The following is a 23287-nucleotide window of genomic DNA, read 5'->3' on the forward strand; positions in this document are numbered from 1 at the left end:
ATTCAACATGATGAGCACAGACATACTGTACAGCTGATGCACAGATAACACAGGTTTAATTATCCACAGTTTGATTATCCGGTGTTGACATGGTTTTCATGACTAAATCACCCTTGAGACACCCGGAATCTGGAAATCGCAACCACAGATAAAAATTTCCTTGCAGCTACATAAAGTCACAGTACTTTTCTGACAAATTTTGGCTGAGAGTTTTGAGCATTTTTAACTTATCTGGTTTGCAGTGTATTTTACAAGGAGTGAAGTCTTAAGGCATAAATCATTGACTTACAGGAAAACAACTGTGTAACAATATTACAAGATATACAGAACAGGATGCACTTGGGTTCCAGTTTCTGTTCACTGGCTCACCAGAGACAAGGATCATAAATCAAAAATAGAGAGTGGAAATCAAAGAAAAGTAACAGGAAGTGTCAAAATGAAAATCTGGCAGAAATTACCAATAGGAAGAAAAAAAAGGAAAGACTCCAGATGTTTTTTAAAAAATAAAAACCTGGGAAAGGCTCAGTGAACAAAAGATCTACAAGCAGAAAAGAAAAAATGATAGTTTGGGTGGGGGCTTTCTTTTTTTCTTTCATACATTTTTTCTTTCTTTCTTTCTCACATACAAGCCAGGTCTATTCAGGCAAGAAAATATGTATCTATTAAGAAAATGAGGGAAGTGATGAGGGAAAAAACCATATACACATCATCTCCCCTCCTTTCTTCCCGTGAAGCACAGCTCTGGAAACTGTGATCCTAGAAATGTTTGAATCAGGCTTACAATTCAAAAGGTTCATCAAATCCAGGATTAATACCATGAGAGAACATGATCAGAGCAGCCAGGCTGTAAAGTTTAAGGGGCTCCTTATTCACACATACCTACAGGCTGCAGCACTCACAGTCACACGCCAGGAGCGTGTGAATCCCAGCCCTGCCAGCACCAAGTTCTTTCCTCTGGGGCCATCTACTGACTTTTCTCCAGGTGCTTCCCAGGACCTTTCTGAGCCCATGATTGCTTTATCAGGTGCATCAAAGGTGAGCAGTGAGGAGCCATTCAGTATAATTTCTCAGGGAGCTGCTTTCCAAGCTGTGCTGGAAACTGCATCTTTCTTTCCCACATGCCCCAACTCCCATCGCTGGTGCACATTCTACAATTCATCTTTTGAAGACTTAAAAAAAAAAACAACCAGCCCCACTTCTAATACTTCTCTTGCAATCAGATGTTGTTCCTCCTTCGCCATGTGTGTGCCATATTTAAATGGTCCTATATTTTAATAATTTTGGGGGTAAGGCACACTAAATCTTTCCTCCAACAACTCCAGCCAACATTAATAAATTCACCTCAGACTTTCAAACAAAACTGTGAAAGAGGAAATTAAGTTGAACACTGACATTTAGAAAGAAAAAGTCATTAACTGATCCATGTTTAATTTCTCTAAGAATCAAACTTACTCAATAGACTACTAACTCAAGAATACATTACATTTTATTTGTACATGATCATTTCAGGATTATTTTACCAACTTGCATATATTTGCATCATGCTGGCACTAAACTACAGTGTATTACTGTAAATTCCTTTTCAAATTCCTTAACTCAGGAAAGGCTAGATGCTTAAGGCTATCATTAAAAAGAACCCAACAAAATACCAAACACAAGCAACCTACCCACACTGCCCCAGGCAAATCAAACACCTTTCTCCCTTTACCCCCCAGCATATTTTATAAGTTTTATGATTGTTTGAACAGTATTCATGAACCGTACTGTAACATGAAGAAAACTTCAATTCTAGCAGATTCCATATAAAATTAAAATCATGTTTTAAGGAACAAAATTATCCTATATTATTAACAGAATGTGTGCTGACCCACCACTAGCAATCTGCATCTGGAAGGGTTATTACCTTTCTGACTAGGGAGACAGACTGATGTGCTTTCTAGTTTAAAAGCTGCTGTAATTCAAAATGACATAGCTGATCTATATTTTATTTGCATTCCATTTAAGCATTCAGCTTTCCCTACATAGCTCCGTTGCAGTGCAGCCACAGGTATTCAGGTAAGTGGAATCAGGAAAGCTTGCTATACACACTGGATCAGACTGCATGCAGTTACATGTGAAAGTGCACTGTAAATTTACAGTCCATCTGAGCAAAGGCTTCTAAAATTAAGATGATGATATCCAGTACATTGTTATAGCATCCATTGCTTTGAGGTGAAAAAATGAAGAACGCACTTCTTTAGAGATAAAGAAGACCATGATAATGATCTGTTAGAAATCCTTAGCAATGCAGACATCAAAAGTAATTATAGTCTCTTTATCCATTAGTTATTTTCTTGAATAATGGTAAAAAGCTTTTCTATTATTTCATATTCTTAGAGATGTTTGGGCTCAGAATAACCTCAAATTTGAATCAAATCAGAAAGGTGACAGAATACAAAACAGTATTCTTTGGTATTTTTGGCATTCTTCTGCACTGCAATGATGCTTAAACCTCAATATTAAGTCTTGCAAATCTGTACTGTAAAGATGCTGGAGTCCTTAACAAAACAAGTCCTTTTTTGTCTGCTGGCTGGTTGTGTAACATATAAATTAACCCAGTCAAGCTAACAAAACCCAGTGCTTCTCCACAGCCTGTAGCCAATGAAAAATCCCCTCGAGTGACATACCCCAAGACAGTCCTAGAGCAGTGGGAAGTAACATCTGGGAGAGGATCTGACCAAAGACCAAGAATGAGGTCTTCATGGTCCTCAGTTGTTTCATCTGGAATGCCTGCAGAGTCACTCTCTAGAGACTTCGCATTATGCTTTTTCTTCTTCTTCTCTTTTTGCTTCTGTACCTTGTCCTTGAAAATGTCACGATGTTTGGGTTCTTGTGGACCACAGAAGAGTTTGTCTTTGCTCAGATGCTGCAAGTCATCTTCTGTTGGGATGCAAATCATGGCATGTAATTCAGGGTTCCCCTTTCTCAAGAGTGACAAGTTGACCCAGATGAGAGCCCTTGGGTAGCTCATCAAGATTGGCAAAAAAACATCTTCAGTCATTTCCTTCTGTCCCAGCCGAGAAATGAGCCGGATTCGCCGATCTTTCCCAGCGGTGGGGTAACACCAGGCTGATAACTGCATTAGTAGTTTCTCACTCCTATTAAAATTTTTCAAAAATAAGCATCACAGATAGTTATTAACAAGCATTTCAACAGAGATCCAACACCCCACATATTTGCAAGAGCAAAATTAAAAGAAGCCTTGGGGCTTTCTGTAACCTTCCAAGCTGGTACTTGTATCCCTCTTAGCCTAAAAAGAACATTGGTGAGTGGAATTCATTAACCTTCTTCAGAAGGAAGGAGACATTACTTGTTAAAACCCCCAAAGCTTGTTAAAATCACAAACACTCTAAAATCTCCAGTGATACTAATACAGTCCAGAACTTTCAATGTTTTCTTCTCCTGGTAACCACACAAAAATGAAAGACCTGTGTTCAGGCACTTTCCAATACCACTGCTGCCCTCATGCGTTGCATTGGAATGCAGGGGATTCTCTGTTTCCTAGAGACCTTGTTAAGGAGTGCAAGAACCACCTGTGGTGATGTATTAGGGAAGAGAATGCAAGATGATTTGCACAGCAATAGTTCTAAAGTCACAAATATGAGCCTTTAAAAGCTCCATCGACCTGGAAGCAGACAGAATAGCCAACTCTAAGAAGACAGTAAACACCAGTCTGTTAAATTTAAGATAATTTAAGGAGTTTTGTTGATGCAGTCATAAAGAGAAAAAGAGAGTCATAAAAACAGAAGGATTTCCAGTCAACAGCAGATTCTGATTCATGACAAAACTACTTGATCTCACTGTATCTGGATCAAATAATTCTCTCATCTTGATAACCAAGGCTGAGCGCTTCCTTTCCCCAATTCAATAAATACCAATAAAGAAATAAAACGTGTCTATCATTTTGACATACCTGAGAACAATAAAGTCACTTGTCTTAGTTTCATCTCTCTCACCAAAATCTTGGGTGCCTGTAACAGCCTCTGTCTTTAGGGCACCCTCAGAACTTGTTATTTCCATGGTCTCCTCTGCCTCACCAGTCTCAGGGGAAGCTTCTACAACTGCTTCTGCTTTGGGGTCACAAAGGGTCTGTCCTTCAGTTGTGCAGCAGTCAGGGTGTGGGGAAGAAGGACATAAAAATCCTCCTGAAGCTTTCATTCTTCCTTCCCAGTTCTTGGTCAGCTGCCCCCAAGGACAGATGAAAGGAGACAGAGTGCCCAGCTTGACATAATTTGCCCTTTTTGCCGGTGGACGTCTAAATGATAAATCAAGTGAGTAGGTAAGAATATTTTCAAAATCAAGTATTTAAAACAGAAAGGGAATGAATGCCCAGTTAACTTTCTAACCTGGCCGAACAAGAATTTTTAAATTACAATCTAAAAAATTATGTTCCATTTCTGTCAACTATATTCTTTCAGCCATGCTGGAAACATCTACCTGCTGTGACTGACACCACCCCACCTTTTCCTCTGAACTTCTCAACTGTCCCCTCCTACCTGGAGGGGGAATCAACACCGGTTGGTGTAGAGGACACTTCCAGCTACTCCAAACTCATGGTTAAGAGTTCTCTTTGTTGCAGTAAAAATGAAGGCAAACTTCAGAATACCTGGTATTTAAAATTAGATCCCAAAATGTAGCTCTTAATTTATTTGTTCTTTAACACTTGGTACTTACTTTGACATACTCCTTTGCATTCTCTTACCTCCTCCTCCATTTGCTGCCTAGGAATCTCAAAATAGTTTTGTTTATTTTATTGCTATGCAGCCTTGTTACAGTTCTATAACTGAGCATGTCTCTGGGAATAGAAAGGTTTAATTTATATGCCCTGTTAATCACAGTTAAATATATCTTAAATATATATAGGAGCCCTTTCTTTCTTATAATAGTAAGATTTAAAACATTACTGAAAGATCTCAATAAAGCCCAAGTCTAAATGAACACCAAAAAATAATTAAGGGAATATTTTAAGCAGTATTCATTTTTGTCATTCTTACCATCAATTTTTAAATTAATGTTACCGTTTGAATTTTTCAAGAAGACTGGTTTCCAGTTCTTTGGCAAACTGCATTCCTGCCTGGCAGTCTGGGAAATCATTTGGACTGTGAGGAGTTCTCTGGTATTCAGAATGCTTTAATGCCTCTTGCAAGCCACCAACTCGTACACCTCGATATATCTGTTATAAAAACCAAACACCCAAAAAGCAATGTTTGAACCAATTCCAGGTTCCCAGCTGAAACACAACATTAATGCCCAGAGGGTACTTCCTTAGAAAATTGAAAGTCTAACACTTAAGCTTTAAAAAATAAACTTAAGCATGGTTTCTACAGTTCTAGATGCTAATTTCAACAAATAAGTTAGTCATGCTCTTTAAATTTAATTCTGCAAAACTATCAACAAAACTGAAGAGAATTTCACAGGTTCTGATCTTGTACATTGCCAGGAATGTTGTATTACTTCGACAGACACTGCCTGATGTATTTTAACCACACAACAGGTATCACTGCAACTAAATCCCTGCACACTCAGAAGCATAGTTTTAACTGCAGAAAGGTATTAAAACTGCCACCTAAACACTTAAAGCAGGATGCTTCAAACAGCACCAAAGGAGTATTCAAGCTTAACTCAAACTTTGTTTTAAGCTCTCTCCCAAATCAGAGGCAACAATTTGGTGACAGAGGTGTAGATAGCCAAGGTGGAAAATGATTAGCAGCAGGCACCAAATGATTTTTCTTTAGAGGCATATGGTAGAAACACTGATAAGTATAGCTTTAACTTCCTCTCCTGACTCCCCACTGGTTTGCTGCTTCTAGACTGCCACATGGGCATAGCTGTACCAAACAGAAGACATGGAAAGCTATTGTTTTAAGTTTCTGTCATCAATCAGTTCATATGCCATTTTTTTAAAGTGAAATTCTGATCCTGTAATTGGGATTGGTTATACAATGTGAAGTACACTCTCTAAAACAGATTAATTTAAACTAAATTATATAAATTATCAAATTTACTTGCAATATGCCATCAAAGTCACTTACAAAAGGAATCCAGAAAGCCATGCCCCAGCCCTTTGGAAGATAGATATCCCAGCCACTCCCCCATCCTGGTCGATCTTCTCCAGCCACTTTCCCTGGCTGCTGCACCAACAGTATGGGAATCTTAGATTCACAAGGACCCAAATCAAGGTGTGATCCAGGTACCAGTAACTGAGCTCTCATATGGTTTAAATCCTGAGAAGGAGGAGACATTTCCCATAAATTAATAACCATTCTTCTTCCCTCTTCCAGATATCCTTCCAAGATACACAGAAAAGGTGAGTTTACAGCTAGGAAAAATACAGTAGTAATATATTATATATTTGAACAGAATTTCCTCAAGGCATGAAAAATTATTTTAGAAAAGAGTATTAAACACCCCTTTTCTCCCTTTCTTACTTCCATAGTCATTGATAAAGAACAGGTACAAGGTACAACATAGCTGAAGAAGGAAAAACAAGTTTTGCAACTTTGTATTTACAGACTTGTGCACAAGACTAGATTGAACAGGTGCTTTCAGCCTGTCAATACATGGAGCAAATCTGAACTATGTCCAAGGGGATGGGAAGAACGTTTGGTCATCAAACAGTTTCACATAAAGCATGCTGGCACCAAGGTTTTGTCAATCACCAGCTGTTATATTCCATTGTGTACCACATTAAGAATACATTCATGAAGAAATACTCAATCAGACTCCATGTGTTTTATCAGGTAAACATTAAATTTCATGACAGCATAAAGAACACTGTGCTGATAACTGTGTGTGCTAGTGTAGAATTTTCTAAGTACTCTGCTTTTTTACACTATGTCAGAGAGTTTGAAAGAGCACAAAATTAATTTTCACAAAGAATATTTAGAAAGATGTTTTTGCCACACAAAAGGTTTTTTTTTTTCTGATTACAATGGTGCCAAAGTTTATCACCTCTTGGGACTAAATTACCTTTTTATCCATGCACTTTATGGGCTGCCCTCTATTGTCAAGGAAAACATCAAGATAGATTTCAAACCCGCAACAGCAAACTTGAAGTTCCCTACAAATTACCCACAAGTTATTGCCCAGCACACCTACAGCATAGTGTGCTGCAGTTCAGAAACACAGGATTGCTTTCCTTTTAACTTCCACAGTTCTTTCATCAGAAGAATCGTTCTGACTACAGCTAAAGGCCAGAGCCTTCCTGTGTCACTCTTTTCTACTGCACAAGTCAAGGTGATGTATGAAAACCCAATTCCAAACCTTTCTGTTATATAAACTTACAACTATAGTCCTATAGGCAATCCAATTAAGCTTTCTTTTAATTGAATCCATGGTCAATGGCTGTGCAAGAAGATTATGCAAAGGCTACAAAAAAATCACTTCATGTCAGCAGCTGGATACTATGACATTAAGGATGCTATTGATTAATCTTAGTTTTATACAAATTTCAAGAGTCTCTTACTATGGACTCTATGAACCATTAGCCATTTCCTCCATGGAAATCCACCTACTTAGTTACCTGCTCTGAGATTTTATTTTCAGTGACGTTCTTACAGATGTCATGGTCCCAGATAAAGCTGTGAGCACAGTCTGCAGGTACACCCTTCAGGTACAGCTGCCTAATTTTATCATTATCTACAAAAGAAAAGAACTTTAAAAAAAAAAAATCAAACTATTTTTGTGGTTTAAGTACCAAATTACCAAAGCCACTTCCATATCATAATGAGCAGACAACCAAAAAAGTGTATTAAAAGCTTGACAAGCATTACTGCTTCTGGCAGATCTATCACATGTTTTTCCAAATACAAAATACGAAATCAACTGTTAGTATTAGAAAGACTAACCTGGTATTTTCTCACCAGCCTTTCTTCTTACAAAAGATATGACTGTTGGCAATGTAAATTAGATCTTTACATACCACCTTTAATATTCTGGAAACTGGCCTTTCTGGCAGAGTGTGAAGCTCAACAGATTTCGTAAAAATCACAAAGAGCAACATTACAAAACCTGAAATAAGTCTGCCTAAGTAACTTGTAAGAGAAGCAAGAGTTACCTTTAAGCAATGTATATACAGGAAACACTTGTATGGCTATGACTAGCATTCAACACTTATTTAGTGCTAGTTTCCTGCTCTGGGTCTTTTCAGGCTGTGTGCTTCAAAGAAGGGATTATTTTTGCTTACATCTGCACAAATCAACAGTTGTGTACATTATTTAAACAATTATAGCTTTAAAATGGATTGCTGAAGTATTAAATAACCTCTCTCTTCTTCAGTTTTACAATCTAAGGAAAGCAAAAAAATGTGTACCTACCTTAGTGATCTAAGGATTAACAGCCTTTAATGTACAGTACAGTGTGTAGTGAATGTTGATCCATTGAAGTAAAATAACTCTTATCAAGAAACAATACAATGAACCTATTAATAGTTCTGTGATAAAAAACTTAAGAGGGACTGCTCCTCATCTCATCATCCACAAGGTCTTACATATTAAAGGAACATAACATGTCAGGGTTTGTTTTGTTTTTTAAAAATATTTAAGTATTTTTAAAAAAGGTTCTGCTAATTTTTCCAGGTAATGTAGACAAAAACTCAAAGGCAGAAGATTTGGATTATTCAGTGGTAGTAACAGTACCTAGCAATAGGTACTGCCAAACATAGCTGCAATAATTATTTATTTAGGATCCATAGTCTTTAAGATGCACCCATTACTAAAAGTTGCAAAATCCTTTGTGAGAAATATTATTTACTGCAGCACTTGTTACAGTTTGATGATGTTACTGATACTTGCCATACATTCTTGCTAATGAGTTAGATTTATGTGAGGAGAAGTAATGCAAAAGAAATTATCACATAACAGTGGGATTCCTTCAAATTAAGAACAGTAAAACTAAAAAGGGAATTCTTGCCAATTAAACAGAAGAATTCCTTCTCTGATGAAAAATTACGAACAGGAAACTGAGCAGGAACCTAAGAGAGCTCAACACTCCTACAGGCAAAGCACATTCTGTCTGGAAATAAAGCAAGTATTAATGCCTCAAAAGGAGGAGAAAAAAAGCAACAAAACTGTGTGGTGGTGGTAGTAGGGAATGCCTTCCTGACTCTTACAGATAATCAAGGAGGAGGGGCACATAATTCCAAGTATAAGATAAGGAAAGTACCTTTTCCATCTTCTGTACAGAAAGCATTTGTGAACACCAGAATCTCTTTATGTTAAATTATTTAAACATGTTCTAATTCCTTCAATTGCAAATTATTCACTGCAAATTTCTCTGCTCTTTTTAACATTTCTATCACTACAGTTCAGACAGCCTATCCTTGTCATAATCTCAAGAGTTCTTTGCAATTCCTATATTCTATAATAGCATGAATATTTGTTTCCCACTATAGAAAGACCTTTTAAGTCTGTCTCTTTTCATCACCACCACTCATCCCATATCCTCATTAGCCTAAAATATTCTTCTCTACCTTGGTACATTCCTTCTCTTTGATCTTCACTGAGCCCATAGAATTTATCTTTCTACTAAGCACACTATAATTCCAATCATAATCCCAAATCCTCAACCAGTTCTTCTTACCTCTCTCCTGTTTCCTTCAGTCCGTATTTTAAGATTTCTGGGGAAATAACCTTACTGATGAGCAAGTTACTGGTAATAGTGAAAGTAAGATGTTAGGGCTAGAATAGGAAATAGGAAGTTGCACTACCAAGCACATGAAGCTCATCAACAAGCTACTTCTGCTGGTGTCAATGGTTGGTGCTTAGCAGGTAGAATAAAGCTTTGTTCCATTTCAAGCTACTGATCTGATTTTCATAGCTGATTATCTTATCTTAGAAGACAGGCCAATGGATTCTATTTGAAAATTTTCCTTCCTCTCTTTCAAAAAAAAACCAAAAAAAAACAAAAAAAAAAAAAAAAAAAAAAACAAAAAAAAAAACCAAAAAAAAACCCAAAAAAAAAACCCCAGAAATACTGCTCCAGCCTGGGAGCAGTGTGAGAGCCCTGTGTATGCAGGGAGGGTGAGTAGCAGGACAGATGGGGACAGATACCTACACCTCTGCAAGAGGTGCATTTACAGGCATGGACCCAGGCTCTGTGTCTGCAGAAGGAACTTTAGTGCACATATATTTCATGGTGTATTCTCTTTCGATGCATCTCATTCACTGATTATGTAGAAGTTTCACCATACTCCATGTTGAGTGTTTTTTAAGGCAGTGGAATTTGTTTTCTCCAGATAAGACAGTAAAAATATATCAAAATGTCAGAAGTGTACTTTAAACTGGAGAAAAGAACAGTACTAATGTGGAGTGAAGTGAGAACTGACTGCTTACTGTGAGTCTTGACTCCAGCCTGAAGAAATGATGACAGTTGATTTGATTAAATCCCATCAGCCCGTGTTCGTAACACAAAGCTTGCATATATGCATATGCATTGAAGAGATAAAGTAACTGGGAAAGCCTGAAATTACATTTGATTTGTTAGTGTGTTAGTCACAGGGAAAAACTACACAGGCATATCTCAGAACAGCATTTTGGGAAAAAAAAGCAACATGAACAGATACGTATCAGTCCACAGACTGCATGTATGACAATCACCAGCAAAGGTAATGGCCGTAACTTAACTATTCAATCATCTGACAAACAATACATCTTTGAATTAGTAAAGTTTATCTAAGAATATCAGTTGGTTTTTAAGCAATACTGAAGAATAAGAGAGGCTAAAATACATATGGAACCAATATGCTAACATATACAGTGCTATCTCAATCTTACTAATACTAATCCTAATAGCACTTGAATGTCCAAGAAGCAAAAAAAAGGGGGAAAAGTGTGGAATACACCAATGGCCCCCTTTTACTGCTCAATAAATAAGATGTGATTAAGACAAATAAATTACTATTAACATTTTTAGTAGAGGTCAGTTCACAATATTACTATATCTGAGTAAGGTTACAACACAATCAAGGCTCAGAAAATTCATGTAATTCTAAGGCTCATAAAATGATTTTTTTTTTCCCAAAGGGGGAAATTAATAGCACTGAAATGGAATTATAGATCTTAAAGAAGTCTTTTTTTATTGGGCAAGTTCTACTGGAAGACAGTGATATTGTCTGCCTTCTTTCATCCTTCTGCCTACTCAATTTTTTCAGTTGCATGTAACAGTGTTTCAGTAGAACCTAAATTAGAATGTGATTTACCTTTCCCTGCTAGCTGAACAAGGACCTCCTCCTAAAGAAAAGTCAGAGAGGACAGAAGCAGTTTTAAGTTCATGATGAAAAAAGAAAAAGACTCAGAAAGAAACAAAAAAGCAACACCAGCTTTTCTGAGTATTTGTGGCATGGAAGATATTTTGCAAGTGAAGGATAACTCCAGGTTAGAAAGATGTTGAAGATGGAGATTTCTACCCAGCCAAAAGAAAAAACACAGATGTGCTCCTGATTCCCTATCTTACACCATTACCTCTTTACCATGGCCATCTTTCCTGACGGAAAACCAGCTCCAGCAGCAGGAGAGAAACTACTATGAGACATTTAAAATACCTAAATGCCTTCTGTTGATCTTGTCTTCTTAAACACATCCTCAGAGACACATGAATGACACTGAATTGCTTTCTGTAGTTGCTAACTCTTCTAGCAGCTCAAACCAGTATCTGTAAACAAGTGCTACATATCTCACCTTACTTCTCAGCAGGAAGGAACCAAAGTAGAGGTCATGTATGCTGCAGCATTTCCAACAGGAACACTAATGATGAGAAAGTTAGCTGAGCAGAACTAATTAACAGAAAGGCTGTTCTAGATACAGAGGGTAGAATAGGAGGATGTAAGAAAATGAAAATAGTAGAATTGTGCAAAGAGCTTAAAGAAAGTAACTGAAATAGGTGTTCTACCTGACTTAAGTGACATGTAAGACTAGGTTACTCTAGTGTCTTGCAAACAGACCACCAAGAAAATTCAGTATTTTGAAGTCTCTGCAACTTTCAACTTGTCCCATTTGCTACTGCTTGCTAGCTGGCTATCATGTTTCTCCTATCACATGAGGCAGCCTAATTGAGTCCAGTCAACCTAACTGGGAATGCCTATACTGTACACAAACCCCACTGCATCTTGTGCATACTTTGGCATATTTTTAGAGGACATTCACATCCATCTCACTTTGAATTTTGCACTGAAACATTGTATAAGTCAGCACTGAAATGAAAATTGCAGACATTATACTTGCATGTTTCATTTTCTATCACAACCAGCAACCTGGCCATCTGAAATATTAATCCTACAAAGGTAGTAATTTTTTTGCAGTGGAATTGCAACTTTCAACATTGTCGGCCTATAAACCAGAAATAGCAGTTATCTTCTTGGAGAGAGAAACAGCATGAGGAAGACTAAAAACCAAACAGAAACTTACTATGGAGCTTTTAGCACCTGGTTGGCCTTGCCAGGATTCGAACCTGGATCATCTGTATGGTCAGACAGAGGCTTCCACTGAGCACAAGACCAGCTTTGGTGCATGTCCCTCCCTCACAACTGCTGTTCTAAAACCCATGCAACTTTCAAACTGTTTCTGTCCTGCCAGGGGCTCTGGAAATGGGAAATACTTTGAACCAAAACCTAGAGGAAAACAGTGAGAGACAATCCATAGAAGATGACAGTAAATGAAAACAAAAGCAAAGAGAGAAACTAAATCTCTTCATGTAATATAGACATGACATATACAATATAGATTTTACCTTGGTATTTTTTGAAGTCTGGCATGGCATTTGTCTTATTTTTTGGCAAATTGACTCGGGGGTCTCCAACAGTGAGGCCAAGTATTGTACCTGGTGGCATATCTGATGGTGAGCTCATCCCTTTAAAAACACACAGATGAACATTGAAATGAAACCATCAATTAAGTTGTGATCTTTTTCTGCACTAGTATTCTGCGCATTTTTGCCTGCAGGGATGTGACACCACTGTAAGCCAGTGAAGCAATCCAGAATATTCCATTTAACATATTTTGAAAACTCACCAATGCTTGTTAAACATGTTAACATTGTTAAATGTTCGGTAACAAAAAAGTCAACAAGAGCAGTGCAAGAGTTGGTTTGCAGCTACATTTACATTTAGCATAGAAGTGAGGTCACTGTGATAGACTCAATTCATCCTTTGCATTTGACAAATTTCAAAGAACAACCAACCTTTGTTTTACACCCATGTGTCTTCAAGAGAATGCAAATTTATAAGTGTTTTGTAGAAATTTTACCTCATCTCTGCTTAACTGCCTCATATTGGATAGAGTTTGAGTACAATGAGACATCTAACAAAGCCAGTCCCTTACCTGCTTCAGTGCTAGAAATTAAGAAGATATTGTTAACTTTATGATACTTTACAATTCAGCCAAATACACAATCGTTAATTTAGAAATGAACACATAAAAACAAAGTATAATACTTTTACTTTGGATTAGAGGCTACCATTTTATCTATGGATGTATTGTACAACCTACTGTCTTAATTTGAAGTGTATGATGAGAGACAGTGAGAGAACGCATCAGACTGCATATCCCATCAGCAATCCCAAATACAAGTTCACAAAGATAACAAACAAGATTCAGTTTCTCTATCAAGAGTTTGAACTACATAGAGGATTTAAATTCCCTTAAATACTCCCAGTGTAATATTTTTCAATTCTTTGCCATGCCCTGGCAAGTACCTAAGCACATTCTCATTCTCATCACTCTCTTGATCATACAAAAAACAAGGATGTCCAAACTGAAGTCAACTTTATTAGCATGCCAATTTTGACCATCAGATTTTAAGCTTCCCTCCCTTCCACCCATAGCACCCACATGACCAAATACCTTCCAACAGCTCAAAGACAGCACTTTGACATTGATGAAGAGACACTTTTTCAGAATCCTTGCAGTTTTCTACCCACCAGTTATTCAGTTCTGTCTCTGAATCTGCCATCTCCTGGAAAACAATGTATCTAATTAAACTCAAACGGTTATTCATTAATTTCTATCAGTATGAATTCACTCTCAGTTTGCTTTAACCACTAAAGTCACTTTCTTCAAATTTTAAACCAAAGTATTTTTTTCCTGATCAAGTGTATTCCTATACTTTACAATAAGCTCTAATAAGCTGTACAATTTAACCTGTGTTCCAAAAATAAATAAAGCAATCCCCAATACTTCCTAATTCTGTCATTAATTATTTCTTACTGAAAGCCAGAAATTTCATGGCCTCATCATGTTTGCTTTAAGAGACAAAAAAACCCCATTGAAACCATAGTGATGCTATATGCCAAGAAGTGGATGATAAACCTAAATTCAGGAGAAACTCCTATTTGACTGAAAACATCTAAGTTTTCAGTACCTTAGATGTCTTGCCCCCTAGTTCTAGGTGCTCCAGCTCATTGCTTGACAAACAGGATGTATGGTTTGTCAAGGAGAATATGAAATATTCTGGACCTCTCCACAGAAACTAAATAGCCTGCTCAACAGCACCATTGTTTTTTATTTTCTTCCTACTTCCACTTAAAATCCAGGTGGGAGTTCTTCCTGAGATCAGCTTTAGTCAAGAGGCTCAATACAGAGGAGCCACCAGGGTAATACATAGGTTAGCATTTATGAAAAGTAAGGCTAGATAATTTATGGGTCTTTCTAGCAAAAACATTCTAAGCTTGCATATTCTAAGAACATCCAAAGTCAATTTCCTTACTGTTTGGACAGAAGCTGCCTTCAGGGTGTCTGTAAGCACAGAGTGTGATAATGGGCCGATCAGCCGGTATCTGAGAACCTCCATGCTTCTGTCACTGAAACAGGAAAGTTCCAGGTGAATGCACAATTGGACAACACACATTATTTTTCCCCAGTACTGTTAAGCCAGACATGCAGCATGGTATGTGGTTGTGGGCTACAGTTTCTGACTCTACTGTGAACAAACCTGATTGTAATGCCAGTAGTTGGTGCGATCCAAGAGTAGGACTGGAATGGACCTCTAGTGCCGTCACCAATTATTTTTTTCACTGGCACAGCTTTTTCTCCTTCTTTATCCTCCTTCTTTCGTTTATTGCCAAGGCTTATAACAACTTCCACTTGTTTGTCCTCTTGAATTGATGTTGTAACAGGCTCAGTAATACAGATTTCTTCAGGCTCTGAACACTGAAAAATTGCTTTTAACTCCCTCAGTATGTCCTTAAGAAGAATGAAGTTTGAATTAGGATGATATATGCACTGCACTGCAAACCTTAAGTATACTTTTAAAAATTATACTCCATTGTTTAATTTTCTTATATGGATTTCAAGGAGTAAAATTTAATTTTCCTATATGGATTTCAAGGAATAAAATTTAATTCTGCTGAAGTCAAGGGCTTGCTAAGACCAGCTGAAAGCAATATTGAAAATTGCTAAGAATTTGTTCTCTTGCAAATTAATGTAAGAAAAACTGCATGTGCACAATATTTTACTTTTCTCATTTTTGTTTTTTTGAAGCTGATAGCTAAGCATTAGATTATGATTATCTGTGAAGATACTAAACTTAGCCTGCTGGGGGTGCCAGTGGAAAGGATGTGAATCAAGAAACATCATATTGGACACATATCCTGAAGCAACTGACGCTACAAAACTTTCCAGAAGCTTAAACACTGAACAACTTAGCAGCATGTACTTTCAGTACAAGCTTTATAAAAACAAGTTGCAGAACATGAATATTGCTAGAGTAGAAACAGTCTTTGAACTTTCAATTCCTGAAGTCCTGTGTTATACCCAGTTCTTCCAAACTTTTCAGATGATCTCTCCAGCATTAATAATGCACAATACATAAAGAGATAAGAGTTCAACTATATAAGAAAAAGCACCTGCTTGAGAGCTGGATGCACCCAGATCCACAATTGTCTATTTTCAGATCCATCCCTGGGTTTCCAAATAAATGTAACAGGACCAAGCATATCCTCAGGATAGCGATCTGCTCTGTAAAGATTCAGGGAACCCTCGAATCTTCCAGACAAAAAACAAGGCTCTTGAAATGTCAATCCTAAAAAAGAAGATACTTATTGAAGAACAGGAAAATATGTTGTTCAATAAACAAAGTAAAATTGAAATTCAGTCTGGCTGCTGAGTGGCTAATGTTGTACCATAATTACCTTATTACTAAGCCACTGAAATGTCTAGTCCTACTATGGCATCTTAATTACATTTTTCACTCAAAATCACAACTCAGTATCAACTCTGTTACTGCTATCGAGACTGATACATTATTAAAAAAGGAAAAGGACGGTTCATCCTTTAGTCTATCCCGAATCTTTATTTTGAACTATGTAAATTTTACCTGTGTCAATGTTACATATTCGAGCAAGTTGCTTCAGAAGCTCATTCTCTTCACCTCTCAACTCCAGGCAACAATAATATGATAGGTCCTGAAACAATATGATAGTACCAAAGTGAGAATAACTCTTTAAAGTGAGCCTGGTAACAAAGGACCAGACAGGGCTTCACAATTTACACTTAAGTAGAATCTTTTCATTCTCTAAAATTTGCTGTAGTGAAACAAGTTTCTTTTTAACTTATAATTAGCAGCTGTAGGAGAGTGGTGAGGCATGTCTTATATGAAGGCCAACCTGCCTCTCAAATCAACAGATCAAAAAGGACATAAAATAAATTATCTCTCCTTAATAGCTGCTCAGGTAGATGATATAAGGATACATTTAATCTCTTAGGACTTGAGAAAACTTAAAATGTAGTATTTCAGTCGTAGTTACCATATGACTCCTTTAAAGGTTCACCTTATTCTCTCTGAAACTTGCCACGTTGAATTACAATTATAAAATAAATTATTTCATACTTAGCAGTCTTATAAGCAGCTGACATAACAGAACTTCAAAGAGACAGAAATATTCATTATAACTAAGCAGTTGATTACTTCACCTTGGCAAAATATCAGATAAAACATGTAGATGTGGTACCTGAAGAAGGCAGTGCTTTGTCATGGCTCGGTAACAAGCCCTGTAGCTCTTCTCTGTAGGGCTGTTTCCTAAACAGTATCCCCATTTCTTTACCATATGAAATCTCTTTGCATGCCAAATATGGGTTTCCAGCCAAATATTCTTTCTTTGCCTGTGATTAAACTCTGCTACCAAATTTATGTGGCGTCTTCTAGCTTTGCGGCATTTAGTCTTTGATCGTTCCTTTTTCTGATGTACAGCTTTCTCTGCCTGTTTTTGAGAAGAGACAATATTAAAGTAAATCTCAAGAGAAAAAAATTCTGAAAAGAAAAAGGCTGAAATATAAGAATACAGGAAGCATTATCATAAAGTTACACCATGCTGGATCATTCTTAACTTTGAAATTTTCTACACAAATCACATCCACAAAAGTGCATCAAAGTTTGACAGAAGCCATATATAAAACAAAATCCCCACACATTCAGAAACTTAACAGTGAACAGTAAGTGCTGCTACTTCCTGTGTGAAGTTTTTGCCACACATCAATTTATTTACATGAACAAATCAATGTGACATGGAAAATGCCTGGAGATTTGGCCTGATACAGAAGCAGTTCAGACCCTCAGATGGACAGAAAGGACCCTATCAGTTCTACAACACATAGAAGCAGATGAGAGAGGACTGTGGTAATATCTTGACCAAATTCTTGATAACCAAACCTAGTGAAGGTCTAAATTATTACATGTAGATGCATGACTTGAGAGGAAGGTGTGACTCAATAAATGTTTTTCTTTTTGTGTACAAAAGCAGTACAAAGAAACAGGTCTGTAAAACATACAAAAAGATTCTTAGAATATTCTTTGCAAGCTCACCAAGAAACACTTGGCAACAGACCACTGGTTATAAGAATAGCAAAGGCAAGAAAATGACAGAAAATCAGTGCCAAGAACACTAAAAACACTGAAGCAACCCATGAAAAACATGAAGAAAAGAGAAAGTATCTTCCCATCAGACTCATCATGCATCACAGAGAAGGAAATACAAGCCACTGGATAGATGACTGGTTCAGAAAGGCAGTTAGAGAAAAAGGGATGTGGCATTGTAGGGGAAAGATATACATATTTAATCTTATTGAAGAGATAAGAGATGGTCTGGGTAAATGTTTCAATGAATATGATAGTGATAAAGGATCTAAGACAGACAAAGAAAATGCAGCAGAATTGAAACAGATAACTTTGAAGATGTAGATCAAACACTGAAAAGTAATAGGCAGAACCTTTACAAAAACAAGTAACAGAGATATGACAAGCTGCAAGAAAATGTAAGCCTGTGCAATCACATAAGCCACACCAAAAGACCTGAATACAGAAAATGTAGCAGAAGAAATACAGCTGCGGGCCAATTAAATAATCTCAAAAATCCAAGAGTCATATGTGGAGTGGAAACAGGGATGGAAGAATATGTGTGAGCATGTACACAGCAATTAGAAAGCCTGTCATATGAAAGGAATTTAAAAGGCAGGACAAAAAAACCCCAAACATTAGAGAAATCTAGATTTAACAAGGATAACACATAACTATGCAAAACAACCCATGCCTTCTTCCTTCAGTTCCCAGAAAACAGGCCCAAACTGCATCTCTTGTCATGTCTGACAAAGCAAAAAGAATGTGAACCAAAACAGTAAAATGAGATACAGATTGTGAAGATCCAATAAAACACCCTAAGAAACATGTGATTGGTGTGTGGCAGGGAAGTATCTGAAACAATTTCTGAACCACGAGCAATAATCTTCAGGAACTCAGGGGAGAGGAGGCAAGGCGTCAACTTAAAAGACAATGCAAAGGAAAAAAAGAATGCAATAAATAAATTTATCAGTCAACCTTAATGGATAGAAAACTTACCGAGCAAACTCAATTGATCACTTTAAGAATTCTCAGTGATGATAAAGTGATGAATGCTAATCATTGAGAAGTTCATTTCCAAATAACATCCCACTGAACCAATTTTTAATCTTCCTTTTTAAATATACAGGAAGGCCACAGTGAGTAAGGAACAAGTAACCCACATAGAAATATTCTGACTAAATGCTGAGATATTGCCACAAAACAAGTCTCACGAGCTGTTAGAACTAGTCAGTAAGTCTTAAGCTGCATGCAGCCTACCAATAACCCCAGTGTACCTCTCACATTTGAGTTGTAACATTCCAACCATCACAATAGCTGTGCTGGCTTGAGGCTGGCATGGTCACATCCTAAAGCTGCAGTGGGGTGCAAGGTAGACAGCTCTTACTGAGGACTCTTGGACCACCTGGGACCAATGCAGCAACTGAACAACCTCTCCTGCAGTGGACTCTTTTATCACTATTCTAAATAACCTTTCAAAATGTCCAGTAATCACAAAGCCAGGTGGTTAGTGAGAACTACTTGAGCTACCACCTGAAACTGAGGTGATCCTGCATTTTGAATCCAAATGTCAATCAAAGTTTAGGGTACTCAGGGAAGTCTGGCAGAAGTTCAGGTCTGAACATTAATAACTATGGAGCTGAACACTTTGGCTGTGCTTTGGCTGTGCCCACCACATGAGATGCTGTAAAACACACTTATACCTCTTTCCTGGCCATCTCCTGGAGCCGCCTGGGCAGGCGTTTAACGTTGTGGCTCATTGCTCGCCTTCGCATGTGCCTGGGGAGGGTCTGGAAAACCAGAGAGTTGGAAGACTTCTGGGAAACTGCTTTCAACATGGCATTGATCTCAGCAGCACGAGCTTGAGCAAAGGTAGACACTGGAATGAAAAGAACTGCATCAGAGCATGATAAACAGAAAAAAAAAAAAAAAAAACAAAAACAAACAGTAAAATCAGTTTCACTGACTACATTAAAAGCAGATGACTGGCAGTACTCATTATGCTGGCAAACAGAAACCAAAATGCATATCCCTCACTACAAGCAGATGTAACTTTTCCACTCAGAAGTCTGAAAGAATCCATTGAACAACAGCTAGTCATTCACTCCAGTTCACAACTACTTCTGTGTTTTGGAGAAAATCAGGAAAACCAGAAGAAGATAGCATCAGTTCTAATTTTTGCTCTTGCACAAAAACAAAGATAGCAAACTTAATCACCAGCAAATTGCCCTGGACAGATAAATTATGACCTTTTCATGTATACAAACCTGTTATGAATCTTGGCATTTCCTCAGATACACTCTGGTGTCCTCCTTGCCATCCTCCTCTTCCTCTGCCTCTCTCTCCTCTACTTTGCCCCTTTGAAAAATATTGGTCTTTCCTGTAAGAAGGCCCAGATGACTGATTCAAAAATTTCTGCTGCTGCTCAGAATGAACACCTCCTGGAAGGTTTAGAGATGAAAAGAGGTTAGAGAAACACAAAATAGTCTGAGTAACCAATAACTCAATTTGTCTTACCTCACAAAACTGCATTGCAGACTCCTCCTATTATATTTAATACAGGTAACGGAAAAAGCCACCAGAAATCAGAAGAATTAAGTTCTTTCTTACAGGAATAAATAAGAATTTTATGCTGCCCTGCAGCAAACTTGTAGTAGATTAAGTAACTTTTGCATGCTCTGAAAATGGTATGCAATCCAGACTTTGCCTCCAAGAGCCAGAACAAAATCAGTCCATGCAACATCGTAGTGATTTTTATTAGTGTCTTGTCAGAGTTTTAGTAACAAAACAGCAAAGTTATTTTTTCCACTTGCCCCTTGAATTTTTTTCTATAAGCAAATGTTTTCTTGACTGACATGTATTTCTTTTACAGCAATAATTAAGGTAAGCATGATACATGTACATTGGTGCAGTAAGTTACTTTTTTGCAGTACGTTACTTATTTACGAGCACTTAAACCAATACTGAAATTAAATAACTAAAGCCTAATAAATAAAGCTTCCTAAGGTACAGACATACCTTTCAGGAGTCTAAACAACCTATCGAGTACCTAAAGTTTCAGAGGGCCTTGTTTGTTCAAAGACCAGTGTATACTCAGCCCAAGTAATATTATATATTAGTTTAGTTTAGTTTGTGTTCAGTTAAGCCTTAGCTAGGATCTCTACAACTTCAGATATGGTTCTCAGGCAGCTCACGCCAGACAATCCAACTAAAAAGGTCCAGACAGCCATTCCTATCACACCATCCATGACATCAAGACAAGTGGTTGGAGAGAACAAGGGGTCATAGCATTCAGGAAGCTTCTCTAGTGAAAATCCACCTGTGTGCCCACAGAAAGGGAGTGAGAGATTGAAAAAAAACAGTTTTCAGGTTGATCAGCTTCTTAAACAAGTCTGTCCATTTGTCCCAAAAATGCTACCATTGGCATGAAGAACAGCCAGGAGCAGATTCACCTTCAGCAGGATCTCAATTTATGAGAACTTAAAAAGGCAAAGAACCTCCTTTTTCCATTTCAAATAAAAAAGAAACTGAAGTTTTATGTTCAGCAGCAGTACTGCTGTAGCCTGCTGCAATCAGACATCGTGCAGAACTGCAGCAATACTGCAGAAAAAAATAATTTAGTGTAGAAACAGAAATTAGCTTTTATGGGGAACAACTCCCTGACCTGGTTTTCCACATGCCTGAGTGCAGCATTGTCCAGACACTGAGGTGAAGGTGAGAAGGACATAGCTGGGAAAGTGAGATGGAAGCTGCCTCAGTCAGCAAATTTGGGCCTACAGCCCAAAATTAGCTCCTATCACAAACACACCCTTTTAATGAAGGAGGTAAAGACTGTAATCGGAATACAGAAGACTGGCAAACCAGTCACTGACTTAATAACTAAAAATCTCTTCAATTATTTCAGCTACTACATAGATCCGTAGTTTTGTAACTTCTATTTAGAATTTTTCCTTCCTGTTTCTACAAAACAGGTCTGTAAAACTATGATACTGACATTGCAGAAGAATGTTACAGGGATGAAAAGCCACACCTTTTAGCAGAATGAGAAATATAACCACATAATCTTAGAAGTTCCCTGCTACAAATAAAATTAGAAAAATGTGTTTAATCTGGCAGTACTCCTTAAATGACATCCCAAAATCTTCAAACATAGCCGAGCATAATTTGCTATTTGCATATCCATAATTCACATTCTGTCTGCTTAGGAACTCTTCAGTCACCTAAACAGACAGTGGCACTTCAGGGTTTTTTCATTCAATTACAAAGATGCCATTTGTCAACCTCTGAAGGCCTCACACTAACAATGTGAGTAACAACATGAACCCCTTTCATGCGTGGAGTTTTCCCCAGAAATAATGTAGGTAACAGAACATCTAAATGTGAAGGTGGTGGTGGAAATTGAAGTCAGATTGAAGCATAGAGGATAGAGGTCAGATCACAAAAGCATTCAGCATACAAGCTGACAGGATCCTTCAGCTGCAAAGGTTACCTGTGTACAAAATGCTGCAGCAATGACCCAGGACACTGCTATTTTAGGGAAATGCCCTGCTGCCTCCTGCCCATACCCTTCACAGATAGAGTATCCACAAGCCCCAGCAGGCAAACTGGTTGGGCAGATCTGAGGGAAACCAGTGCATTTATCACAGCATCAAAAGGCTAAACCAGCCTCTCCTGCAGCTTCCAGGTCTGGCAGAAAAGCAAGGGAGAAACTGGACTGCGCATAACATCCAAACTCATTTTACGACTAGGAACCGTAGGGATTTGTTATGTGATCGAGGGGATGACAGAGAGAAGCGCATATTCCCAGGGTACAGAACAGTTTGGGCCTCTGAGACCATCCAGTCCAACTCCCCCCCAAGGCAGGGCCGCATAGAGCAGGTTACAACAGGAACGCGTCCGGGTGGGTTTGGAATGACTTCACACAGAGAGACTCCACTCTAATACCACATTAACGAGAGCACCAGGACTAAAGGAGTCTACGGCAGGGCTGGAAGCCCGGGATACTCCCGTGGCGTGCACGCCGCGGGTTGGGGAGAGGAGGACATCTGGCCCTGAGGGAGATCTCCCTGCCAGCGCCGGGAGGGGCTCCCGCAGCCGTACCTGGGGGCGGGCAGGCTCTGCTCCCGCCGCCGGCCAAGGGCCCCGGCTCTGCGGCCAGCGTGACGCTGGCTGGCTGGTTCCTCATCTTCTTGGCTCGCTTCTTCTCCCGCGCCCCAGACATCTCCAGCGGGGTTGCGAAGCCTCTCGGTAGCGGGCAGAGACGGGGAGGGGTCGGCGGTGGGTGCAGCCGCAGCCCCCGGCTCCAGCCCAGACCCGGCGCTCACTCGCGGCGCGGCCTCCCCCGGCACACGTGGACACCCACGCGCCGGCACAGCGCATGCGCACTCCCTGACACAGACCTTAAGGACTACATTTCCCAGAAGCCCGC

General features: G+C 38.4%; 1 protein-coding gene across 1 annotated transcript; it reads right to left on the bottom strand.

Annotated features, from left to right (window-relative positions):
• Positions 1–605: 605 nt before the first annotated feature.
• On the bottom strand, positions 606–23093 carry POP1 (POP1 homolog, ribonuclease P/MRP subunit). Its single transcript, XM_083867307.1, has 15 exons — positions 22960–23093; positions 20127–20300; positions 19563–19738; positions 16979–17227; positions 16345–16432; positions 15875–16050; positions 14962–15212; positions 14737–14830; positions 13875–13986; positions 12763–12882; positions 7562–7677; positions 6072–6263; positions 5058–5212; positions 3953–4294; positions 606–3137 (listed from the first exon to the last, which is right to left on the bottom strand). The coding sequence occupies exons 1-15, from the start codon at positions 23078–23080 to the stop codon at positions 2486–2488; spliced, it is 3018 nt and encodes a 1005-aa protein (XP_083723433.1). The 5' UTR covers positions 23081–23093; the 3' UTR covers positions 606–2485.
• Between the last annotated feature and the right edge of the window lie 194 nt (positions 23094–23287).

The sequence above is a fragment of the Zosterops lateralis genome (assembly GCF_965231275.1).
Source record: "Zosterops lateralis genome assembly, chromosome: 1".
NCBI lineage: Eukaryota > Metazoa > Chordata > Aves > Passeriformes > Zosteropidae > Zosterops > Zosterops lateralis.